We start from the raw sequence: 25,823 nt of genomic DNA on the forward strand, positions 1-25,823 counted from the left end.
TTTGAGAATCAGACGCCGATGATTCGCCTCTCAAACGTGTGTCAGAGCTTGAAGAAGAGTGTCTGAAGTGGAGAAGGCTTGAACTATCAGTGGGCTGCTATAGGCTATTCGGAAAAAGGTGAACACTGCTGTAGGCTACCCCTGATTTCCATCTACGAAAGGATTCATCAAAGTAAGTTATTTCACAATGTCTTACGATTTCCTCTTTTCTTGTGTGTTTGCAAGTTGAGAACTTGGAAGGCATTTTTGTGTGCACTTTATTTCTGTCTAGTCTATTTACATTATAGCCTATTTTTACATATTGTTTGGCTTAATATAGGCCTACCAAGCAACTAGTTTTCGTGACGTATATTTAGTAAAACTATTGTCAGATGACATGTTAGTTGGATTTTAACCTAATATTAATTTAATATGTAGCTGTGTTGATGGACGTATGGCAGTTTAACGAAAATAGCAAGGAAACGAATAAAATCATAGAATAATGTCAGGCATATTTGTTTCGTATTGTTTGTTTAGTATCACTGCCTGCAGCGGAAACTGTTAGGGTAGCCTACATGAGAGCATCGTTAGCTGGAGCGTTTTTGTGACAGGAAACGGCAGACACAGCGAGAGAGAGAGAGAGAGAGAGAGAGAGAGAGAGAGAGAGAGGACTAATACAGGCCTACAATTTCTTTCTAATTTTTTTTTTAAAGACCCATAAAAAGGGCTACATGTATAGTAGTAGTACTACTAGGCCTAATAATAATATAATAATAGTAGTAGTGATGATAGTAACAATAATAATAATAATACATATGGTAGTAGGCTACCATAGGCCTATGTATTATTAATTTTAGTAATGAGAAGTTAATCTTGCATCACTATTTGTGATATGAAATACAGAGGGTGGTCATAGCAACAACTGCCCCATGTCAATAGCAGTCATAATCACCAGACAGAATGTGATCTACCAATATCGGCCTTGTATGGTTGCAGTCTATTGTGCATATATTATAGTGCTTAGTTGTGTGCTGGTGGGCTTCCCCACTGGTATATTAAATGAAAGTGGCTAGTCAGGGTGTAAAAGAAGCCAGGGAAGCATGCCTGAACAAAGGAACCGGCTCCGGAACATCTGGAGCAACCCCCTCCAACAGGTGGCTGTATTGCCTCAGTGCTACCAACAATGTTTAGGTTCAGCCTTGACTATTAAATCATAATGGTTGTTAATTTTTGTAAATGTAATTTAGGAATTGGGTTTTCTGTGTAGAATGTTGATACACTATACTCACAAAAAGTTAGGGATATCTGGCTTTCAGGTGAAACTGAATGTTTCAGTACAGAAAGTTGACATGTTATTGTGTGTGTTTTGTTGTGAAACTTTCAATAAAAAGTTAATCACAAAAAGAGAAAGTTGACATGTTGGACATACACATTCAAAAGTTTAGAGACGGTCACATTAATTTCACCTCTAAAGGTTATAGTGGATTTTAGGTTCATCCTGAATCTTCACCTGAAAGCCGAATATCCCTGATTTTTTTGTGAATATCTTTGTAGCTCTAAATGATTTTTTTTTACAAATGTTTTCATCATTTCATGTAATATTCTTTCATTCCAGGGAGTTGTTTTAACTACATGCACTGTTTGTTGTATGCCTATACTATGTTAAGTGCAGAGCTGGTTGAATGTCTTGTCTAGATTGGGTTTGAGTCACAGTGGGGTGTAGTGGGTACTGCTGGGTGGGCATTTGTGGGTGGCCATGTTGCTGCACTGGTCCGGGGGCCAGTGTGGCTATTTCAGTCATCAGCAGGGATCCTCATCCGCAAGCATGTGGCACGGGGGGCAATAAACATTCCCTAGACTGCCTCCTCTGATTCTCATTTATTCATGTCAATGCTCAAATACTTTATGCACACACTCACGCAAACACGCAAACACACACACACACACACACACACACACACACACACAGGCCCGCGCATGCACATGCACACGCACACACACATTCATGCCACTGAATGCCACATACATATGCAGGTGTCTAGCTTTGTACTATCTTTATATATGCATTCACTGTCAGTATAATATCCTAAGCACAAGTAATCTAACATACTTAACTCACACCTATAGAAGGTGTTCAGTTTCCAGAGTTGTGACTGAATGGAAAAAGCATTTCAACAGAGAGGGCACACTGGCCTCAGTTACTCCTGGAAAAAATGTGTTTGCATATCCATATTAGAGTGTGTGCTTTAGGGTGGCGGGTACTGAAGGCGCTGCTGAGATGTCTGTGATTCCAGCACTACACTCTGTGACCTGCAGTAGTGTTTACGCTCACAAAGAGCCTCATGACTTGTTTTCCATGATGCTTACTTCGCGTGTCGATGAATTTAAGAACTGAGTCTAATAATCTTTCTCTGCACTCAGATGGTGTGTTTATGTTCTGACTCATTAAATAGTCCATCCCAAGCACATCAGTCCTTTTCCTCTTTTTTCCCTCCTATCAATGATTTAATCAGATTTATAATTTATTTTTCACCTCAACAAAACAGTTCAGTCTGTATGCAAATGTATGCAATAGTGGCTCTAGTCTGTTATCATCATCTGTTTGTCTTCCCTCTCTCTCTCTCTCTCTCTCTGTCTCTCTCTCTCTCTCTCTCCTCCACTTCCTCTTTCCCTTGATGGTAGTTTTGATACCATAGATGAATTGTTAAACCTCGTATTGGAATATTGGACATAATGCTCTGTTCCACTTTGTCTCACTCTTCCATCAGGACAATGGCTCCCTCCCTGTCTCAGGCCTATGGGAGGCGCTGGTGGATGGCAGTGACTGCTGTCATTGAGAACCTGCTGTTTTCTGCGGTCTTACTGGGCTGGGCCTCCCTCCTCATCATGCTTAAGAACGAGGGCTTTTATTCACACCTGTGCACAGGTGAGTAACTGCTCCATGGCCAGGAGGCACTTGCTTCTAGGCTCCAAGGTGGAGCTTATGCAACCCAAAATTCACCCAAAGTAGGTTTCCGTGGCAGTTGATCCTTCACAAGTCTCGGCTTGCAGATGAAGGACCAGCTCATCTTTTTTTACGCGTTCGGTAAATCATGGCTTTGAGATCAGATCATGAAAGCTTTGAAGTAAAATCCCTCTCATTCTACCTGATGTGGGAGGAATGTGCAAACTCAGTCACCTTTCTCTCTCCCACACTAGGGGAACAAGGGTTGCAAAGACAGGTTCACTGGAACAGCTGAAAGCACTTATTTCGTCATTTCTAAAAACTCATTGCACCCATTCTGATTCCTGGCCCTCCTCTCTACCCCAACCCTTCCCTTCCATGTTTCCCATCTGCCTTTCCCCCGGCCACCTCGTTCCTCTCGCTCTCTCTCTCTTTCTCACTCCCTCTCTCCCTCTCTCTTTCTTCCTCCACCCAGAGAATGAGACGCACCATGCCAACCACACGCTGCTGGAGGACCTGGACTGGCCCAGCTGTGTGGAGCAGGAGGAGGTGCTCAACCTGGGCTTCACCATCGGCTCCTTCATCATCAGCGGCGCCACGCTGCCCCTGGGCATACTCATGGACAAGTACGGCCCGCGCCCGCTGCGTCTGCTGGGCAGGTGAGACCAAAACCCCAGCGCTGCGCTCTGGCAATGCCAACTCATCCTGTGGTGGCATCCTTATAAGGCCTCATTGTCATCATAATCACCATCATCATCATCATTTTCAGAGTCACTATGAATATGGACAGCAGTTTAGCATGATGCATGACATGTCGCACACTGCTCTGTCACAAACACAGCCCATACTGTAGCTGGCATTACAAGGTACACTTCATAGATATATATACGTACAGTATATGTACAGTATATATGTCTATGGTACACATAGTATCAGCATCATTATAACTGTAGACCATTCATACAGAGAGTGAAATTCCGGCAGGATGATCCATATTCACCATCCCTCCCTTTGTCTTTATCTCTCCCCTCTCTCTGTGTGTCTCTCTCCGTCTCAGTGCCTGCTTTGCTTTCTCCTGTGCCCTGATCGCCATAGCTTCATATAACCCTGATGGTGAGTGTGCAAAGTTGATATATGACAGAATGATTCAGCTCAGGAAATACTGTCAGAATTTGCACCTTCATTCATAATGATGAACCACATCACCATGTGAACCCTGAACCCCCAGCAGGCTGGTATACAACATCCTGCATCCAACCATATTTGAGTAGGCTATTGTGTAGGCTGCTTCATGACATGAAGAGCCTGTTGTTCACCCAGCTGAAGACTGTCATATCTCTCTCTTACAGTGTTGTCCATCCTCATATTCGTCGCTGTTTCTTTCAACGGGTTCGGCGGAATCTGTCTCACTTTTACCTCCCTCACGGTAAGATTGAGCAACACACACACATGCACAGACACAGACACAGACACAGACACAGACACAGACACAGACACAGACACAGACACAGACACAGACACAGACAGACACACACACACACACACACACACACACACACACACACACACACACACACACACACACACACACACACACACACACACACACACACACACAGACAAGCATACAAATGAAATAGATGGCAAGAAATAAAAACATACTCTATACATGGACTGATGCATGATGCACCAACACGTCCAAGTAAACAAGATACTACTTAACAAATATAGCACATGTGGAAGTCTGGTCAAAATAGATATCATATATATCATCTGGTATTACATGTTTGAGCTTTCAAAGTAGGAGTTACTTTATTTGGTTTGAACCTTTTCCCAGAACACAAGTATTACTTCAGTACATTATGTAAGGACAGAGTTTATTTTGCGTTCGCATTGAATGACACAGGTCTTTTTTTAGGGTGTATCTGTGTTTGCGTACGTGCGTGTGTGTTTGTATTTGTGTGCCCTGTGAAAATTTCATATTTGTTGTGACTGTGTTTGATCTGAGTGGCTCATTCATGTCTACCATGTTTATTTATGTGTGTATTGTGTGTGGGTGTGTGTGGATATTCCTGTTGTGTAAAGGCTTTGTGCCCCATTACTGTAAATCTATATTCATAACCATTTTAATCCATGTGAGTATGTGTGTGTGTGTGTGTGTGTGTGTGTATGTGTGTGTGTGTGCGTGCGTATTTGTTCAAGATGTGAGTGTGTTTTGGCTGCTCTTAGTGCTGCACATGGTGTTCCACAATCCCAGCCTTAAATTTTGGCACGCGTGCCCCAACCAATCACAACACAGACCCTCCAGCACGCCTTCCCCTCTGTCTGTCCCTCCCACTTCATGAGTCAAAACACACAAGGACACCAGTCTCATTCACCTCCCTCTCTGTTTTTCTCTCTCTCTCTGTTCTCTCTCTTTCTTTCTCTCTCTCTCTATTCTCGCTCTTACTTTATCTCTCTCTCTCCATTCTCACTCTTTCTTTCTCTCTCTCTCTCTCTCTCGCTATTTTCTCTCTCTCTTTCTTTCTTCCTCATCTGGATATGAAGAATGTCCACACATACAGTATTCATGAATCTTTTCATGGTGCCTTGCTGTTGGGCTTGAGAAGAAAAATAAACCAAAACAACTCGATTGAAATGATATTTGATTCATATTACATGGAATGCATACCACAACAGTTAATTTATGAAAATGAAGATAGCAGTTATTGCAAGTAAACGCTCACAGATGCCACCTATGATGGATCAGGTTACAGTACGTTTGTTTCACATGCTCTAGGCTCACTGCAGCCCTCCTGGCTCAGAGGCTGAGAACAAAGAGAAATAGTCTGTGACTCCCAGCAGATGGTCACGTGTTTGAGCACTGGCCATATCTACACTTCTAGTGTAACTTTTCCATTGGCTATCTTTCGCTCTCTTTGCTTTGCCCTTCCTTTTTTTCCCCCTCACCCTTGTCGCCATCATTCCATCTTTGGCTGATGTGTTGTTTGGTTTGCGTGTGTAACCAAGCCCCTTAATATCACCTTCATGAGTTGACAAACTGGCAGCACTCACTGTCCGTGTATAACAGAGGGAGGGGGAGGGAGGGTTGAAAACGTGATACACGATGAGACCACAAAGTCAGGGACTTACATTGGCGCTGGACATTCTGATGGATGAGTTGGACAAGTTGGCTTTCAGTTGTGACATTCACTCTGTCATTGTGCCTGACAGAGTGAATGTGCCTGAATGTGCCAGAGTGCCTTTTCTCTCTAGAAAATTATGTAAAACATCATTTTCAAGAGGGAGTGAACATACAGTACATACCAGACATGAATATGTTACCAAAAACGGCAGAGTGGAAGAGCTATATTTTTACAAAACCAAAACCAGAGGCTTTATTTTAGGGCTAAATAGCAGAATACAGCAGTGTTTGCCTAAGGTCCTTTTCTTCCCACTGCTTTTCTTAGCTTGATGTTTGAGGCCTGTGAAGTTTCTTGTCTGATCAGGCACTCTAATCAGTCTTGTCTTGTAGTTACCCAGCGCCAGAGAGAATGGCTTACTGTATATATATTCTCGGCTTGACCTCAGTGGAACTTTAGTGTTTTTGTGTTTGGGCATGTTTGCTTTCACAAACCCCAGGTAGGCTAGCAACTGCATTTGCAGTAGCATATGATCGCCCAGTAAACAATAAACTGTAAACAATATGCGGAAAGGAGCATGCTGTGGAAAATAGAGAGAGGGGAAAAAGGAGGGGTGGGGGGCATGACTTTGTAGAGGTCATTGAAAAACTTGGATGGAGGGTGGCAGAGGGAGGGGGGGCGATGGGGGGGTGCTGGTGAGACATGTCCTAAGGTGAACTCGGAGAGTTTAGCTATGAGTTACACGGGGAAACCATTTCACTCACGGTGGGTGTGTGAGCAGATTTGAGTGGATGTGGTGGTGGGTGTGGGCTATTTGATTGCGACCTAAATAAACAAAGTAAGCTGTGTATGATCAAAGTTTGGTAGGATTCAGCTATCTAGGAATCTTAGACTGTTCAGGACTATTTGCAATTCAGAGCGAATTTTGCCTTCCAAAGATAATCAAGCCGAAGAGTGAATGTGGCGCAGTCTCTGATTGGCAAACATCCTGAAATGCCTTGTAGGGATCATGCAGGTGTCAACTGTACTGGCAGGAGTCAGACAGTATCCCTGCATGTCACCCCAATCCATGAAGACAGGTGGTGTAAGGAGAGGACCAGGCTGAGGGGAGGCCACAGCACATGTCCAGCTGACCAGCAGGGCTGAATGTATTATTACCCATTAATTGTGAGTGATTGATATGAGAGGAGCATGCGTGGGAATGTCGGTTACATCTCCTCCTGAACTTCTGTTTAGAATGCCAGACCTGGGGTGTTCTGTGCGATACAGTGTCACATACATTAGATCTATCAGACAGTCTTGTAGTATGGAATGGTACAAGGGTCATACCTGTTTTCATAGAGTGACCAACTGAATTGAATTGGCATTGTGTGCACATTTTGTTGAACTGTGGTACATTTGGTACATAGACCAACATGGTCTAGTTTGGTAGACTGGTTCCAGAATGTTGTCTTTGTTGGAAGATCGTGCCATCTGACTTGCTATTTACCATCACGTTATGTCACACTGTGGTAATGTTTGTCCCTCGTCTGTTTACCGGGCATCTTGTGCTAGGTTTGATTTTACTGTGTCTTGATAGGATATCTGTGTCCTCTCTCACAGTGACCTGCCACTTGGTCATTGGCAGGGATGCAAAGACATGCTCACAGCTGCGGTGTTTACCGGCACAGTCGCCACCTGCAGATTGTCACACACACTCTCTCTTTCCAGTCTCCATTCCAAACAGAGTCCAGGGGATGGAACTAAAGATAAGCCACAAAAAAAGAGGAAGGGAGAGTGAGAAAAAGGGTGGAAACCTGTACCATGTGTCACAGGAAAGGGGAAGAATGAGACACAAGGAACTACAGCTAGAATCTGTATGTCTCATCCAGCTCAATTCAACTTAAAGCAACACTAAAGCATTTTTCTTTTGTTATGTTGCACACACGCTATTTGTTTATCCAACAATCGATGTCCACAGACAAGGTAGAGCATGTTCCATGATTTTATGACAGTATGATATATTGCGACATCAAAGCAAGTCAAATTTGTGGTTTCTTAAATCTCATTTTCATCAAACCACAGCGCGCTATCCGATCTGGTAAATAGTGCGGTTATAGCCGATAGACTAGAGGGTCGCGAAGTCAATGCAGAAGTGCCGTTCACCCTGTTACGAGTTGATGAACCGCTGAAATTATTTTGGAAACATTAAGTTATGGTATGAAAAACTCTTTAGTGTTGCTTTAAAGGAGAAATCTGGCAAGTTTTCACATAGATTGTTGTTTCTCAAGGTCACCAAGTACTGGCGGTACGAAAAACAACGAAAACAACGAAAACAACCGGTTTTACCTATGTAGCTTGAATTGTTACAACCAGCAGCTGATGCAGCCAGGCAGCTGCAATGCCACACTCAATGCCACATGCCAAATTCTGTGAGCCCCCATGCACACGGATTTTAGTTTGGTTTAGTCAAGTTAAGTTACTTCATTTGTCCTTTATTTGAAATTTGTCATCTGCATTTAACCCATCTGGAGGTAGTATACATAGTCTACAGTACATATACTGCGGCAGTGAGCTCATGTTAAGAGACAAAGCTGGCGTTGTGTCTATCCAATACCCCAGGCCATCCACTGTGCCAGAATATGGAGTCAGTTATGATCCTGTGTCTTGCATCAGTTCCCAGCTGTTCTGAGAGCAATAAGTGCCCCCATACGCCTCCTGCTGATACATTTATCGCACTGCAAATATTTTGTACACTATAGCAATAGTCAATAAAATTGTCAACTGTCCCTGAACACAGAGTAATGTTACAAAGTGTTGCCTTCTCTGAATCTGCGCCGTGGGCTAACTCCAGAGAAGTTGACCCTATCCCCTTCAAAATGAGTGTCATTAGCAATTGTGTGTTTGCTTTGATTTCCTGCCAATGTAGTCAGCAGTCTTACTCCCTCGCTCCCTCCCTCTTATTTTCTCTCTGTGTATTTTTCTTTCTGTCCTGCCAGTTGCCAAACATGTTTGGCAATGTCCGATCCACCATCCTCTCCATTATGTTTGGCTCCTACGCTTCCTCCGCGGTGACATTTCCAGGGGTCAAGGTGAGCGGTTACAGAATCTTCCGGTACCATGATGTTATTCACCAGTCTTCTGATATGGTGCCTCTCTGCCTGAGATGTATAATATTGGTCACCTTTCAACAGTTATATGTTAATTGGATTTAATAGTTAGATAAGTAAGTCTCAAATGTTTGAATGCATTGTAGTAATACAAATGAATTAAAAGGCTATGGTCAGATGTGATGAAATTAAAGGTTCCATAAGCGATTCTGGATGATGTCATGTCTGTTGATATTTTAACTAAGGCCCTTTTATTACAATACAGCTCCACCTACTAGCCTACAATTTTTGTCAGCATAAAGCCTTATACTTTTGCTAAAACACTATCTGAATAGAGAGTAATCAGCCTTGACGTATCTCCCAATGTGACTGGTCTATTTTTTCTCTCTGACCCCTCTCTTCAGCTGATTTACGATCTGGGGGTGCCCTTCAAAGGGATCTTCTGGGGATGGGCGGGTTTTGCAGGCCTCGTCTTCATCAACTGCTTCGTCAATTGGCCCGGCGAGTCCTTCCCTGGCCCCGAAGACCCGCGCTACACGTGAGTGAATGACCAGTGGGGTGATCAGATTCACGTCAGTGGGAACTCAAGTGCTGAAACAGCAGTTGTGCAAGCCCTCAGACATGTGGGTGCAACACTAGAATAGAAGACAGAGAAATGGCATCAGAGATATGCGGGGCCAGAAATGTGCCTACGCTCTCCTCTAGTCCTGAGTCATGGCTGTCTCGTGTGGTATAACATTGTAATAAGCTTGAGATTTACTTCCTCATGAATTATAACGGTCATTCTCTCCATGTCTTTCTCTGTCTTTCACACACACTCACACACACACACACACACACACACACACACACACACACACACACACACAGTAAGAAGGTCAAGCTGACGGGTCTGGTTCTGGAACACAAAGCGACCGGAGACCGCTGCTACACTCATGTGGCCACCGTGGGCCAGACCTTCACTGAGAAGAAGGAAAGCCCCCCCGATCAGCTCTACAGCAATGAGCAAGACAGCCAAAGTAAGACATTTATTGATTCAACACACACGCACACGCACACGCACAGACACAGACACAGACACAGACACAGACACAGACACAGACACACACACACACATACAGACACACACAGACACACAGACACACACACACACACACACACACACACACAGTGCAGTTATAATTTAGGAAGTATTCTTTTATTAAGTTATGAACATCCAGATCTAGCCAATGCTTTTACAGAGGTACATTGCAACCTATCAGTGTCCATGTAACTGTGCTAAGCCTATGTACTTTAAATACCTTTAGAGTGACATGAACATCTGACCTTTGACCTTAGGTTCACCTCCATTCCGCAAGTCAGTCTGTTCGCCAATCTTTCTCTGGAGCGTCATCACCATGGCAATGACGCAGCTGCGTCTCATTTTCTTCATGGGCGCCATGAACAAAATGATTGAGTTCCTGGTAACCCACGGCGACCCTAACCGTAAGTATCTGTATGCTTTGTGACTTCAATCTGAGTGTGACTGTAACACTGCTAAACATTGTAACATACTTAACGCCTACATGTTCTATTTCTCTTACAGCCACTGAGGACATGGTGCTGGAAGCAGAAGAACAAGGTAACAGGAAAACCCTTGTGTTCTGTGTACTTTACAAGTTAAAGGATTAGTACAGCGTTGTGTCTTGTGCTATATGATCATTATAGTAAGCTACGGTCATATTAATCGCATAGCAACCATGACATGGATGGATACAATCAAGCACGATAGTAGATGCAGACTGATTCATGAGATTTCTGCCTTCTGTCTCTCCACAGTTAACTTCTACTCGTCCATCTTTGGCACCATGCAGCTGCTGTGTCTGCTCACCTGTCCCCTGATTGGTTACATCATGGACTGGAGGATGAAGGAGTGCGACGAGGATGCAACCTCTCCAGAGGGGGAGAAGAGGTAAGGCTGGACACTGGACAGATAGAAGACCACTGCTGAGAAAGCAGTGGATAAATAAATATTAGATACATAAGTGGATACGATTTCCCAGGCATTGTTTGACATACATAAATAGTGTGCATTTGAGGCATTTTTTGTGACTGTTCACAACGTTTTTTTTTCATAGTGATTCTGGGCCTGGACCAAAACGGGACAAAAAGATCCAGAAACTTACCAATGCCATCAGAGCCTTCATCTTCACTAACCTGCTGCTAGTGACCTTTGGCATCATCTCCCTCATAGACTACCTGCCCATACAGGTTTCATCACTATCATCTGAATCAAATATTATTAATAGATACTTTTAGAAATTAAGCAAAGAGTGCACTTGATTATATGATCCAAAATGGCCACCAAAGTCAAGCATGTTAATCTCCTCTCTTGTCTCGCTCTCATTCTCTCTCAGCTGGTGGCGTACGTCCTGCATACTGTGGTGCGTGGTTTCATCCACTCCTGCTGTGGAGGTCTCTATGCCGCTGTGTGAGTACTTCACCTCCAGTTTGAATTTTGACTTTAAAGTCAGTGTCATTTGAAAGTTGGGATTGTCAACCTGTTATAATTAGCAATACTCAGGAGAAATCAGGTGATTTTTCACATAGATCTCCGTTACTCAAGGTCACTGCGAGTACTGTCACAGAGTGTAGTACTACAGTAGCTGCCTGGTTGCATTAGCTGCTGCTCGTAGCAACTCGAGCTAGGTAAAACTCATTGTATTAATTTTGCTTCACACCGACAGTACTCGGTGACCTCGAGAAATGGAGATCTATGTGGAAACTCGCCGGATCTCTCCTCTAAGTGTCAAATATCAGAGAGTGATGGTTTCATGTTCTGCATGTGTTCTCTCGCAGGTACCCTTCAAATCACTTTGGGACTCTCACGGGGATGCAGTCTCTGATCAGTGCCCTGTTTGCCCTGCTCCAGCAACCCCTCTTCATGGCCATGCTGGGACCCCTGAAGGGAGACCCTTACTGGGTAAGGCCACTCACAGACACACACGCCTCTTATCAGCAGGGTATTGTCTCTGATGCAGCCGTTTGCTGACAAATGAATGAGGCCGTTATTTTTGGAATGAGTTAAATCATTCATAGTGCTTAGTTGCTGGTTTAGTGATTTACAGTTGTGTTGGTGGTGTGTGCATTAGTACACCGTAGCTAGGGAAAAGACCAGAATCTGTTAATCTGTGTTCATCTGTGAAAAAGAATTATAATTTATAAACCTATACGAAATTGGGTGAAGTATTCCTCTGATTTTCCTCTTATCAACAGATCAACGTCGGACTCCTTGCATTGTCAATGGCTGGCTTCCTGTTGCCGGGATACTTGCTGTACCACCGCAGACAACTGGTCCATAGGAAGAAGGAGCTTGAGCGAGAGGCTACTGACCATTCACCAGAGGAAAGGAAACAGCTCACTAATGGCCTCGCCAAGTCTCAGAGCAATGGGCAAACAGGCAATGGGCACAAGAGCAATGGACATTTTAGCAATGGCCACGTAGACGGCCATGAAGTTTAAGAAAACATCATATTGATAATATAGTGGTCATGTTAGTTATCATGTTATATATTTTTTTCCTTTGGACAAAGGAATGCACAGTTTTAGTTTGTTGTGCAGCCTATGTGTTTAGTAACAGACATCAGATGGCTAACTGACTAATGTTTGTGTTCCAAAACTTACACTACGGGATAAAACAAATCCCAAATCACATAACATCTTATACACAACTATATGTGACATTTTGTAACCTCAAGGATATAATTTATTAACAATTTATTAATGTTATTAATTGTTTTGGATTTTTCAGCTTGCCATCTAAAAACAACCTCAAACATACAGCTTTGAGTATACTGTAGGAAGTGCTCCTCCTCAAACACTTGATAATTTATTAACATTATGTTAAGATTGGTTGTGTCTCGTTCTCTATGACTCTACGAAAATAATTAGTTTGCCTTTTCGCATGAATCACAAGGAAATCTAAGCATGCGACCCAGGTTTCGACCTGACAATATCATACTCATTTATGACCAAAACCACCATATAGCTGCCATTATAGCTGCCATATTCATAAGCACATAATGACAGTGCTATCTGCAGTACATTAATATGGAGCTGGTAGAATGGATGGATTGGCTGTGCTCATTTTGACCTACCTCCCTCTCAAGTCCATTCTCATCACTCTGAAACGGTTTTGTTGATTTCGGTGAAACAGTCGATCCGTGATTGTTTATTATGAATGTGCACTAGTCAATAATCCTAAGAAACACTCTGGTCAAGTCTGTTTAGTTAAAATCAATCTTTCTCTCTCTCTCTCTCTCTCTCTCTCTCTCTCTCTGTGCCCTCTGTGTGTTTTTTACCCACCTCACTTCCACCCAGTGCCCCCTCATACTTTGACCTGTCCATTTATTTTTCATATGTGTTTGTCTTTGATGTTCCCTCTTTGTGACTGACCTGTTTGTATTATGTCATCATTGCGTCAGTTGAGTCCCAAATTTGATTACGCACCACTAGGGTGGCCACCCAGTGCTAGGTTTTGCCACAGTTAGGTTTTGTGCTGGCACAACCACGTTTTTTTCACTAAAAGATGCTGTAAAAAGTAGTTTTTTTATTTACTTATTGAAGGCTTTTTTAGCCTGTTAGTATTGCTGAGAAATGTAGTATTGCTTGTCGCAGTTTACTGCTTAACCAATATATTTTATTTAACTTGTTGTTATTAGTTTGTGATGGTAATCCAAATGCTGGGGCCCAAAGCCATAAACCTTAAGCAGGTTCAGCTGAGCATATTTTTCATGCCATCAAAGAAACATCTTCATTGTGAATGAAGAGGACTATTTCATCAGATTGTTTCTGGGCTTGAGATGATACTATCTCTACATGATCATGATGATTATGATGAAGCGGGGCTTCATCCAAATGCAGACACAATATTGTGTGTTGTTTCCATCTTGTTAGCCTGATAAGAAATTTAGTTCAGACAAGTATCCACAAGTATAGGCTACTGTATTAGTGTTGATATCAAATAAAACAAATTAACCCAACCTTAAGGGTAATATCAGGCAGAAATGTTCAAATGTATTATTATGTAGATATTTCAAACACAGAGGTATTGATTTCATAGTTTATGGTTTTGTTGTTTTTGGATACATGTTATTTTGCTTTGTGATCTTCTGTGGCACGCTCCATTTTACTGAAAAATGAATACCTTTTGCTGCTCTCAATTACATTTAAGGAAATAGCACAGCTGTGTTACAGAAAAGACAGTATTCTTTTTAAGAATGTTGGCGATATTTAAGAGAATAACTGAAGATATAACAGTGGATCAAAGACCAAGTGCCTTAGCAGTTAAGCCACTTTTTGGAGTACAGAGCTGTATGCCACTGAGTAGAGCTTTGGCTATTGTAGAAAATATGTGTTTGTAATTATTAAATGTATGAGCTCATATTGGGATATCACAGGAACGATTACTGTACAGAATATGTGAATATTTCATGCTACATGTAGTGTAGGTGTCATTGTTTAATTTTGATGATGACAATGATTCATCAGCATTTTGGTGCTTTATGCCTTTGCTTGATGTATGTTTGTTCAATTGTAATAAAAACATAATCCTGACTGTGTCCTATTTATTAATTAAACCTGGGATACAAGAAAAACATGAACCCAGGTGAATGTAGAAAGCACAAAACCTCTGCAAAATATTGCTAAATAAAATAACAAATATAAATGAACTGTGCATTTAGCCACAGCAAACAAGTGCTGTCTTTGAATACCCCCCCTCCCACGCACGCGCACACACACACACACACACAAACACACACTTCGCGAAACCTCTAAATAATATAAATAATCAAAAAAGCTGGCATACACTTTGAGACTATTTTGCTTATCATGTTGCTAGATACAGGTCTCACATTCAACATACCACATGTGTAAAGGAATCTTCATTAAAGGGGAACTAAATGGGTTTTAGATATGTTAAGTATGACCATAAGCTACAGTCATGGACGAGGGATGACCCTGTCCAGACCCAAAGCAATCTGAACTTAGCCAACTTGCCAATTCTTCCACAGTGCTATAGCACTAGCAACCGGGCATGTCTCATACTGCACATAAATCACTTCTTTTAACCCATCTCAAGGATAACAAGAGCTTCACACTTCATCGACATTGTAATTAGGTTCTTAATATTTAAAACAAGGCATTGAGAACATTATATGTTTGCTTGAAAGGTTATTATGAAGACAGTTTATACAGACACTGTCTTGAGTAACTTTTTGCTTGTTTTCCAGGCAACACCAATTTGAATTTAAGACTTGATAAGTCTATTAACACCTTTTTAAAACGCTCAAACGCAGTCCTCCTTCCGTCAACAACACATCATCGACAGACTTATCGAGTCTTAAATTCAAAAGGATAGCGTCACCTTTCCTCCAGCTTATGGTCATATAACATAATAATTATTTAACACCAGATTTCCCTTTTAATTTCCCTTATTTGAAGTGGCGTCTATTTGAAGCAGTGAAAGACACTTGCAGAGGAAGTTACAAATACAAGTGAGGGGTTTTGGCAAAGTTCCCTCTCTATACTTGTCTTTCTCATGAGCACTGATATTTCATCTAGGAGAGGTGTGGCCGCACACACATGCTGACCCACCCACCAACACACCCACCCACTCACTCTCTCTCTCTCTCTCTCTCTCTCTCTCTCTCTCTCTCTCTCTCTCTCTCTCACACACACACACACACACACACACACACACACACACACACACACACACACACACAGAGAACATCACGTGCACTCCATGTGCTTCATATACTTAACTGTAACATGATAACTTTCTCCCTCTGGATACCTTCCTCGATCAGTGGACTAACTGATGGTGAGATCAGCCAACGGACATCTAGGCAAAGTCAAACCTGGTCGATCTGACAGATTATTATGAATATGGACAGCTTATACACAACAATCATATTTTTGGAATATGGTGACTTTGATGATACACTTTTGTGCTTTTTAAATATCATTCAGATAGGACAGTAAGGTGTGACAGGAAGCGAGTGGGTGAGAGTGGGTGAGAGTGGTGGGATGGTATCGGGAAATTAACCGATTCAATCAGATTCAAACCCTGGTCGCTGTGGGGACTTGGGCCCAATGTGGTAGGGACACTGCCGCTGACATGTTTTTTTCACAATCATAAAATAATAAATTCAGTATAGTGTCTTTGCAGTGATCCCATTCTCATATGATTGTTCCTTTATAAGCCCTTTGGCTTATTTATGTGTTATTCTTTATCTACAGGAACACTGCTAAAAATGTGGGGCCCTATGGAACAAATTTAATTTTGGGCACCCCAATCCTAGACACCCACATTTTCTTACGAATTTTCTAAAGCTCTTCTCCCAATAGGGTGTGTGTGCGTGTGCGTGTGCGTGTGCGTGTGCGTGTGCGTGTGTGAGTGAAAGAGAGTGTGTGAGAGAGAGTGTGTGTGTCTGTGTGTGACAGAGAGACAGAGCAGTAATCATTTGCTGACCTCTGGTGGCTCTGGAGATGATCTGTCTTCCTGGAGAAAAAGGTCTGTTACAGAAGTACCCACCAGGCCTTGTGAATCTTCAGCACACCTGGGATGAAGGATGTCACAATATTACCAATAATGACAATACCAAAATTGCATATTGATATTTGAGAATTACGTGTCACAGTTTAGTTGCAGCACACAACTAGCAGTTTACTTTACACAAGTAAACCTTGTCAACTGGGCACAATAAGACTAACACAAAAAAGTACTCACCGTATATAGATACTACTGAGTGCAAATGACCAGTTAGAACAGTTAGAACAGCCACATAAATTACTGTAAGTCCTGAGTTTTCATGAAAGTGGTAGATATGTCCATGAAGACTCTCTAGCCTGAGGAAAATGGCTCTTCCGTAGTAGGCCAATATCAGTTTTGGCCATCAAACTGGAGCGCTTCCTGATTTCAGAACACTGAACAGCTACTCACTTGCCCCAGAGGGGACGTGAGCTAAATCTAAAGTTTAGTTTCATGTGCTCACGCAAAACTTTCATGTGCTCACACAAAACCCTCATGTGTTTGCTCATGGAAAGGTTTTGCGTGAGCACCTGAAAGTTTCGCGTGAACATATGAAAAGTAGGCTATTGATGCTTTGTAGGTTTTACAGGGGAGACCAATGCTATTAGTAGATTTAGTTTGTGTCAACATTATGCCTACAGCATCAAAGGCTATTAATTCAACATGAATTCAATGGCTCTACTTAAAAGGCATGAAAAGTATACTGGAGTAGATTCCTGTGCAGACAACGCAAGCACTTTAAACTTTAAAACCTATTCTATTAACAAACCTAATTGTGAACATGCTCCTATGATGAATGCAGTCAGCTCATACAGTCAGCAACAATATATAAGAGTCTGTGTACCACATGTATTTTTTTTAAATGCTGGTTAGGAAACAATGGTGATGACTTGCAAGCAAAGCAAAGCAAAGCAATGTCCTTAAAGTATAATGAAGACCTAATATAGTGCAAACGTTAAAAACCCACATGAAAGTTTTGTGTAAGCACAGGAAAATAATTGTTTTATATTCTGATGTGTAAAAATACCAATAACCTGCTGTTGTAAAATAAATGCTTGTTTATCAGATAACCTCGTTGCCATTAGGCTTAAGGACCTGAGCCCAATGTTCTTGTTCAATTAAGATGTAGTTATAGGCTACTGACACTCCAACTAAGCTCATATTTTGACAGCGTGTTGACCAAGGAAGAAACAACATGTTGGTCTAATAAACACTAACAGTGATAATGTGGTACCATTGTACCACAATAATGTAGTGAAAATATGACGCTATGATTGCCATGGGATCATAATGAAATGGCAAGATCGAGAAATAACCTAAAACTTTGGAAGAATAAAACAAAACAGTGGATGCCTGTTGGGTAAGATAAACTCTGTGATATCATGATGTAGGCCTAAGCTGTCCAATTTAGGCTATTTATCAAAATTGATGGAATGTTTGTCTTTGTAAGTCAAGGTGTCTAGGCCTATAACAAATGTAAAAGACTGCTAAACTGTTCTTCATATTTTCTCAAAGGGTGATAAACTGAAAATGGTCAGGTGGGAATGTTGAATTAATTTGGCTAGAGTGTAACTAAAATTGACTAAACTTCCTGTTGTCCTCCCCTTTATGAAGTCGCGATGCTTCTTCCTATGTAGGAAAAAAACAACCAATAAAGACTCATATGGCCACTCTGTTGCCAATCGTCTGCGCTTTTCAGAGGAGGCGGGACTATCTTCAACATTTTGTCCGCAGTGACCTCTGGGTCTGCGTCCTTACCTTTAACTGTAGTTTATGTCAGCCGACGGAAAGCCATTACCACGATTGGTTTAGCTCCTCAGCGTCTATCCTGTCCTCTTCACTGTGTAACCGTCTCTCGCCGTTTGCTGAAAATGGCGTTAATTACTCCTCTACTCGCGTTTCTATATCATTTGCCGCTGGTCTACAAATGGTTGTTCAAGCCGTATTATGTCGCCTCCTTGTTTATGTCACTTGCTTTTTTGGGGATCCGCAAGATCCCAGGCATCTGCGAACACCTATCGTCTACTCGAGAGGATGGGAACTCCTGCGACTTTGACTGGGTCAGTAACGTTATAATGTTTAACTCAAATAATGTAACTCTAATCGAAGTTGTATACGCAGAGGACGTAATTGGTACGTTGTGATTTCATATGATCATCGAAACGATTAACGTTACATTTACAGCCAATGCCTCGTTATTGCTGTCTTTGTGGAGAGCCTTTCAATGATGTTCGCTAATGTTAGCATACCGTTATGCTGTCATCAGTCCGTCGATTAATGTTACCATTACAGTGCGGCAAACTTGTGGATGTATTACGTTAGACATTATTGTACATTATTGATCATTAGCTAGGTTGAAGTCCTGGTCCAGGTTTAAGGTAGTAGTTGCGACTATTGGGCCTACGATTGGCAAGGGATGGCTGCTAACGTTAGCTTGGAGCTAGTGTCAAGGATGCGGACCGGGCCAGGTGCGTAACGTTAACCAGTTGAAGTCGACTCCCATTCAGGTGGGCATTATAACATATCGCATGGACCTTTCAGGCGAGGCCCTTCAACTCTGAGACATAGTGGGGCAGGTTGCTTCGACATTTGTATAATGCGTATGCTTCTGAAAGGTTGAATGAATACCAAAGTTGAATGAATTGCAGTTGGGTTGGGACAAGGGACAATGCACACTCTTATCTTAACCCCGCAGCCGGTGTCATATTACATTTTTTTCTAAAATGGACCGACCCAGCCGCTAAACAGGTGGATGTGTGTGTTATGGTCAGTTAAGGGAACTTTTCACTATTACGTTTACCAGCTGACTTGTGAATGGCCTATGCGTGTGTGAAGGGGATAATTTTACCATATGCCTTTACTGATACTTAAACCTCATGGAGTTTATCCTAGGTTTTACTTCTCAATAAATGGCTATGGGGTTGAAAGGGGTAACTTGCTGACATTAATCTTAAAACGGTTTTGCTATGTGACTGTCTTGCAGAGAGAAGTGGAGATCCTCATGTTCCTCAGTGCAATCGTCATGCTGAAGAACAGAAGAGCAAGTAAGACTTCCTCACCACAATCAGAAACATCAGCACTACCTGTATCAAACCATGCTCACTCACAGGTTCAATTTTATAGTCTGCATAGGATTCTGAGTATTGTGAAAACAAACATATTTACAGTGTGAATATGTAGTGAAGCTTATTTTAAGCCTTGCATAATTTGAATCACAATAGTTTTGTTTAGTCAACGTCTCACGTTGCCACCCACATTGTTGTTGGTAGCTGATGTTTGGTTTGATTACGATCTCCTATTTGTTGTGAGGTCTCATAATGTTCCTTATTTGTTGCCCCACTTTTGTGTGTCACTCACAAATCATGCAACATCTCACTATTTAAACAGTCCCTAACTTCTGTCTTACATCTTTGGGTTTTAGTAACTGTGGAACAGCACGTTGGAAACATCATCCTCTTCAGCAAGGTGGCCAATGTCTTTTTGTTCTTCCGGCTGGATATTCGTATGGGCCTGCTCTACCTGACGCTGTGCATTGGTCAGTATTGGACCTATAACCTATACACTCAGGCAGGGATCACATTGGAAATAATAAAGTGGCAGTGGTAAAGCGAAATGCAAAACATTCAGACCATAATTCAAAAGATGTTCTATAATATCTTGTTCCTAAGTTACATGAACGGTTTATGCTCGCATTGTGCTTTGAAAGTGGAACCGAGTTCAACACTCATTGTTTGATGCTAGCGTAACGCTACTGCTCCAACTGTTCGCTGCTGAACTGTAGTGGACAATGTGAAATCTGCTGTTTGCCACTAGTCGATGTGATCCCTACGTTCTGAATTACCACCATGATGTCTTTTCTTACCTTTACTGTTCTTTCTCATTTTGATAGCATTTCAGTTGAACCTTGATTTACATTAAACTGGACTTAACCAGTTCAACTGGACTGTGATTTACCACAGTTTATAGGAATGAACATGTTACTCTGTCTCTGTTCCACAGTGTTTCTCATGACTTGTAAGCCACCACTGTACATGGGCCCGGAGTACATTAAATACTTCAATGACAAGACCATAGATGTGAGTATTGCCTGAAAACTTGACTCCATCTGTCAATCTGTCCAATCCATCTGTGATCTTTAATGCAATATACAGATGCCAATTATCACCAACCATTCATCCAATGCTTTAAAAGGCTAACTGAGAACACTGGTGAACCCTTTTTTAAAAACGATGTGACTGATCTCAGCTGGTATTCTGTCTTCATGAGTTTCATTAAGTCCTTTTCCATAATATATGTATTAATCAAGCACCATGCAGTCTGCATTCATAATCTAGGTGCTTGATTTTATACACCTGTGTGTACACAGGAGGAGCTAGAGAAGGACGGCCGTGTGACCTGGATTGTTGAATTTTTTGCCAATTGGTCTCCAGAGTGCCAGTCCTTTGCGTCTGTCTATGCTGACCTGTCACTGAAGTAAGAGTCTTGCCTCTTAAAGCCCTACTGTGCTGAGAACCCAACTCACAACAGCACTGCAACCAAAAGCAATTTATCTCCTCTAACGTTTGCAATGAAAGCTGCTTCACTTTCACTAAACACATAGAGCTTCATACACTAGCCCACTGTGTACTGGCAGTGAAGAATGTGCAATGTTCCTTACACATGGCGAAAAGTCCCAAGCAATTATTTTTGCTGCAATATATTCTGATGTCAGGGAAGTTGTGTCTTTCAAATCAGTCAAGGCAGACACTTTTTATGTTTGAAACAGATGTTGTTAACAGTTTGACAGTTTTGAGTTTGATTTTTGATGGAAATGTTGTGGCTCTTGTAAATTTGTTGGTTATGATTTGGTTTTAAGCTACCTGAAGGAGGTCTAGGTAGTCAGTTTTTGCATTTGTCTGATGTCTGAGCGTTTGTAGAAAAAGAAAAACAATGTTTTAGTGTTTAGTATCCAGCAGCTAGGCTGAACCATGGATTGTGTGTGTGTTAGTGTGTTTGTTTTTTTAATTATTGGCTTTACTGCCTATTTATGGTGTAGGTACAGTTGTGCTGGTCTGAAATTTGGGAAAGTGGACATTGGTCGATATGGAGATGTCTCCAAGAAGTAAGTACCTCTTTTTCCTCTCGCTACTTAGTCCAAAAACATCCAAAGCATTCTGGGTGATGTTACTGTTCCTTACTATTACCAAAGATCCTTGATTACTGACTTTACTGCTCCGGTTGAACCCTCTCTGCTATTACCACCTTGCTCACAGGTACAAGGTGAGTGCATCTCCTCTATCAAAGCAGCTGCCCTCCCTGGTTCTCTTCCAGGGAGGCAAGGAGGTCATGAGGCGCCCTCAAGTGGACAAGAAGGGAAGAGCAGTGTCCTGGAGCTTTACTGAGGTGAGGTAGTTCGACACACAGTACATTACAACACAACAGTACACGAACATGCTTTACAAACGTAAATCAAGTAGCTCATGTGATGGCTGATGATTGTCCGTAGCTTGTGCAAAAAGGCAGACAATAAAATGGTATTGGTGGATTTTGGTTTGGAAATGTCTGACAGTGTCTTAGTGTTTGTGACTCGTAGTCACCCCTGAATTACCAACAGTAGTCAAGACTGTCTTGGCAGTAGGATTGCAGATGTCACAATAACAGATTTCTTCTGAATTTTAGATCAGTACTAATGCACTGTACAGCACCTCATAAGATGTCTTCATTCTCTTCTTGTAGGAGAACATCATCAGGGAGTTCAATATGAATGAACTCTACCAGATGTCCAAGAAGCTCGGCAAGAATAAGGGTGAGAGGAATGAGAAGGCCAACGAGACCCAGTTCCCACCTGTGCCTGAAGAGGAGGAGCATGAGGCTGAGGCCAACGCCCAGGAGGTGGAGAAAGAGTCCAAAAAGGACAAATAGGAGGCCAAACTTCTCTTGAATGTTGTGATAATTGCCACGGGGCTGGCAGGTATTATGCAAGAAGTATTGAGTGAAGTGAGTGAATTTAGCGGGACAGACTGGGAACATGCTAAAGATTGTGTTTTTGTCCCTTTTGTTTAAATTGCGAATTGCAATTTAATTGCAGAACGAGTTTTTTTTTTAAAATATGTTAATACATTAATTTAAGATAAATCCTTCATGACACCTCCAGTGGTGCAAGTTTCTTCACTGGTCCTGTGTATAATAATGTAACTCTAATTTTTTTTTAACAAGTAGGCATACTGATAATCTAATGAAGCATTTCACGCTTTCTACCTCTGGTAGCATGATTTAATTGTGGTTGTAATCCTTAACACAGTTGAATTGAACAAGACTACAAGCAGAAGACTACTGTTTATTATTTACGTGATACCACTGGTCATGTTTCTTGTTTTTTTGTGTAATATCTATTTGTCATTTTTTTTGTTACATCGGCCTACTATTAATGGCATTAGATTGAGATTGTTTATTCTTCTGAAAAGGGACAAGGCCAAAGGTGATTTGGGGGGGTGGTACTTCAGTGTCATAACCCTGAATCCATGGTTCTGCCTAATCATCCAACACTCCAGTCATTCCACAGGGTCCTGGTGACCATGTCATTCCAGAAGCAGATGGTGACGTTCATATTTCTTAGGCATTCTGGCTGCCATCAGACTTTGTTTCCCCTACAACCAGGATGATTTTTTTCATATTGTGCACATTTCCTCCACTAAGGTGGTCCACGCCTGAAAACACTGTGAGGTTTTCAGTTGTTTTTAGCTGACATGTTTTTCCATTAAGCCATTATATCATTGTTACTATTATTTAAATAAACCTTCATTTTCCGTCATGGTCCTCAGGATGGATTATCAGGTGGTTGAATACAGCGGATTGCAACTCCCCTCCCTTACGATACAGGTTACTGTGGTCAACCTGTGTTTATTTGTGCTTTGTATAAGTGAGCCTTGCCTTTAAAAAAATAAGATTAAAAAAAAAAAACCTACCTTGATTTATTGTCGTTTCTTTCACCCATCTTGCTCTGTGGTGACTGAAAAGATTTTGTTTCTCATATCAAATAAAACTACATACGTAACTTCACTTATTTGTGTCTGTCTTTGCTGACAATCTCAGGAGAGCCCTTCAAACCTTATAGTCTAATCATGGCTTCAACCACAAAGACCAGTTTCATTCCTCAGTGTTCATCGAAACAGACATACTAATTTAGGAAAACATTTACACACTAATAGCCCAGTTTCCAGTGCACTGGAAAATTTGAGAAGTACATCTGTGCAATCGCCTTAAAGGGATATTCCGCCATTTTTGGAAATACGCTCATTTTCCACCTCCCCTCGAGCAAAACAATCGATATTTACCTTGCTCCCGTTCATCCAGCCATTCTGTGAGTCTGGCGATACAACTTTTAGCTTCAGCCTAGCATAGATCATTGAATCGGATTAGACCATTAGCTTCTCGCCTGCTAGCTTCATGTTTAAAAGTGACTAAGATTTCTAGTAATTTTCCCATTTAAAACGTGTCTCCTCTCAAGTTAGAAAGTGCAATAAGACCAACTGAAAATGAAACCTGGCGTTTTTCTAGGCTGATTTGACATGGAACTACACTCTCATCTGGCGTAATAATCAAGGCAACTTGCAAACGTACCATAGGCGCAGTGATATCGTACGCAGCATCTGAAAATAGTCCCCATAGACAACAAGCAGTAGTAGTGCCAGTAGTTTGCAAGTTGCCTTGATTATTACGCCAGATGAGAGTGTAGTTCCATGTCAAATCAGCCTAGAAAAACGGCAGGTTTCATTTTCAGTTGGTCTTATTGCACTTTCTAACTTGAGAGGAGACATGTTTTAAATGGGAAAATAATCCAGAAATCTTAGTCACTTTTAAACATGAAGCTAGCAGGCGAGAAGCTAATGGTCTAATCCGATTCAATGATCTATGCTAGGCTGAAGCTAAAAGTTGTATCGCCAGACTCACAGAATGGCTGGATGAACGGGAGCAAGGTAAATATCGATTGTTTTGCTCGAGGGGAGGTGGAAAATGAGCGTATTTCCAAAAATGGCGGAATATCCCTTTAAGTCAATCAGCTAAGGATGTTTTACCACAGAATGGACTTGTTGTTGTGTGAAATACAGACCATAAAATACTGTGGCAGAACAGGTTTATAACAGACTGAAGCAACTCTGGAATATGTGACTATAGTGAGCAGCAATGCAGGTATTGGTTCCCCCCCCCATGTTTGAAAGGTCAGAGGTCAAGTATGACACTGATAATCACTGGATAGATCTGAAACTGCACTTCAGAAGAACTGTTAACTAATCTTAACACAATTCTTTAAACAGGTATCACCCACCTTCTTGAACTGATCTATTGGTCTACTGGCATAGTCAATCAAATAGTGAATGAAATAATAACTAGAAAAGCACTCCGAGAGCGCAGACCTCCGCCAAGCGCCTTATTGAGTCCATACAAACACTCGTATTAAGCATGTATTTAAAGCATGTGCGTCAAGCCGTTCTAGAGATGTAATGTGCAAAGCATGAGATATGGCTGTGACTTTTATTTTGACACAAAGGAAACACTTCAACAGGATGTGTAGTTCAGGGAGAGTCAGATTGTATGCTTAAAGCCTGAGACCATTAGCCTGACTCTCGCCAGACCCTTGTAGTTCCGCCATGCTCCACCAGAGGCGTTTCGCTGAGCTCCACACAAGGGTCTGGACTCAAGGGCAATCCAAACTCGTTCCACTGATCAAAAAATTATCAACCAATAAGGAGCGCACGCAGCGAGGAGTCTTGAGCTGACATTGATTCTGCTATTTCAACCGTTTTGTCGAATTTATCGAGTATTCTTTCTTTAAAAGATTAACAGAGAATAGTTTTGAAGACATTTATTGGTGGCAAGGATGTTTTTACTCTTCTTCCGACCGGGTTTGGCAAGAGCTTGAAGAAGCCTAGCACGTCATTCAAGATAATAGGCAAGTGGTTTATCAAATCACACGCGAGGATGTTTTACAAGGACCCGCCTTCATAAATACATCTCCTATCGAGAAGTCCCAGATCCTTGTGTGAAGCAGACAGCGAGCTACAGGATCTGGCGAAAGTCAGGTTATGAGACCATTGGATTCACAGGTGTTCTGATTAGCCCGGGAACTACTCTTG

At 41.8% G+C, this 25,823-nt stretch overlaps 2 protein-coding genes across 2 annotated transcripts; both read left to right on the forward strand.

Annotated features, from left to right (window-relative positions):
- Window positions 1–14,729, forward strand: slc43a1b (solute carrier family 43 member 1b). Its single transcript, XM_062521433.1, has 15 exons — window positions 1–172; window positions 2,748–2,905; window positions 3,399–3,582; window positions 3,981–4,036; window positions 4,273–4,349; window positions 9,024–9,116; window positions 9,539–9,672; window positions 10,005–10,153; window positions 10,473–10,619; window positions 10,720–10,755; window positions 10,953–11,085; window positions 11,252–11,384; window positions 11,531–11,604; window positions 11,973–12,096; window positions 12,390–14,729. The coding sequence occupies exons 2-15, from the start codon at window positions 2,752–2,754 to the stop codon at window positions 12,633–12,635; spliced, it is 1,740 nt and encodes a 579-aa protein (XP_062377417.1). The 5' UTR covers window positions 1–172; window positions 2,748–2,751; the 3' UTR covers window positions 12,636–14,729.
- A 3,735-nt stretch (window positions 14,730–18,464) lies between these two features.
- Window positions 18,465–23,748, forward strand: tmx2b (thioredoxin-related transmembrane protein 2b). The gene is made up of 8 exons (XM_062521443.1): window positions 18,465–18,770; window positions 19,694–19,754; window positions 20,132–20,245; window positions 20,710–20,786; window positions 21,077–21,183; window positions 21,746–21,811; window positions 21,963–22,092; window positions 22,426–23,748. The coding sequence occupies exons 1-8, from the start codon at window positions 18,582–18,584 to the stop codon at window positions 22,609–22,611; spliced, it is 930 nt and encodes a 309-aa protein (XP_062377427.1). The 5' UTR covers window positions 18,465–18,581; the 3' UTR covers window positions 22,612–23,748.
- Window positions 23,749–25,823: the final 2,075 nt, after the last annotated feature.

This window comes from Sardina pilchardus, chromosome 2 (assembly GCF_963854185.1).
Source record: "Sardina pilchardus chromosome 2, fSarPil1.1, whole genome shotgun sequence".
NCBI classification, from domain to species: Eukaryota; Metazoa; Chordata; class Actinopteri; order Clupeiformes; family Clupeidae; genus Sardina; species Sardina pilchardus.

Excerpts from the sequence above, each read along its gene's own strand:
- slc43a1b (XM_062521433.1), top strand. The coding sequence starts at position 2,752 with ATGGCTCCCTCCCTGTCTCAGGCCTATGGGAGGCGCTGGTGGATGGCA. Across the intron at positions 4,037-4,272 it reads AGCTTCATATAACCCTGATG|TGTTGTCCATCCTCATATTC; the intron begins GTGAGTGTGCAA and ends TCTCTCTTACAG. Across the intron at positions 12,097-12,389 it reads TGAAGGGAGACCCTTACTGG|ATCAACGTCGGACTCCTTGC; the intron begins GTAAGGCCACTC and ends TCTTATCAACAG.
- tmx2b (XM_062521443.1), top strand. The coding sequence starts at position 18,582 with ATGGCGTTAATTACTCCTCTACTCGCGTTTCTATATCATTTGCCGCTG. Across the intron at positions 18,771-19,693 it reads ACTCCTGCGACTTTGACTGG|AGAGAAGTGGAGATCCTCAT; the intron begins GTCAGTAACGTT and ends ACTGTCTTGCAG. Across the intron at positions 21,812-21,962 it reads TATGGAGATGTCTCCAAGAA|GTACAAGGTGAGTGCATCTC; the intron begins GTAAGTACCTCT and ends CCTTGCTCACAG.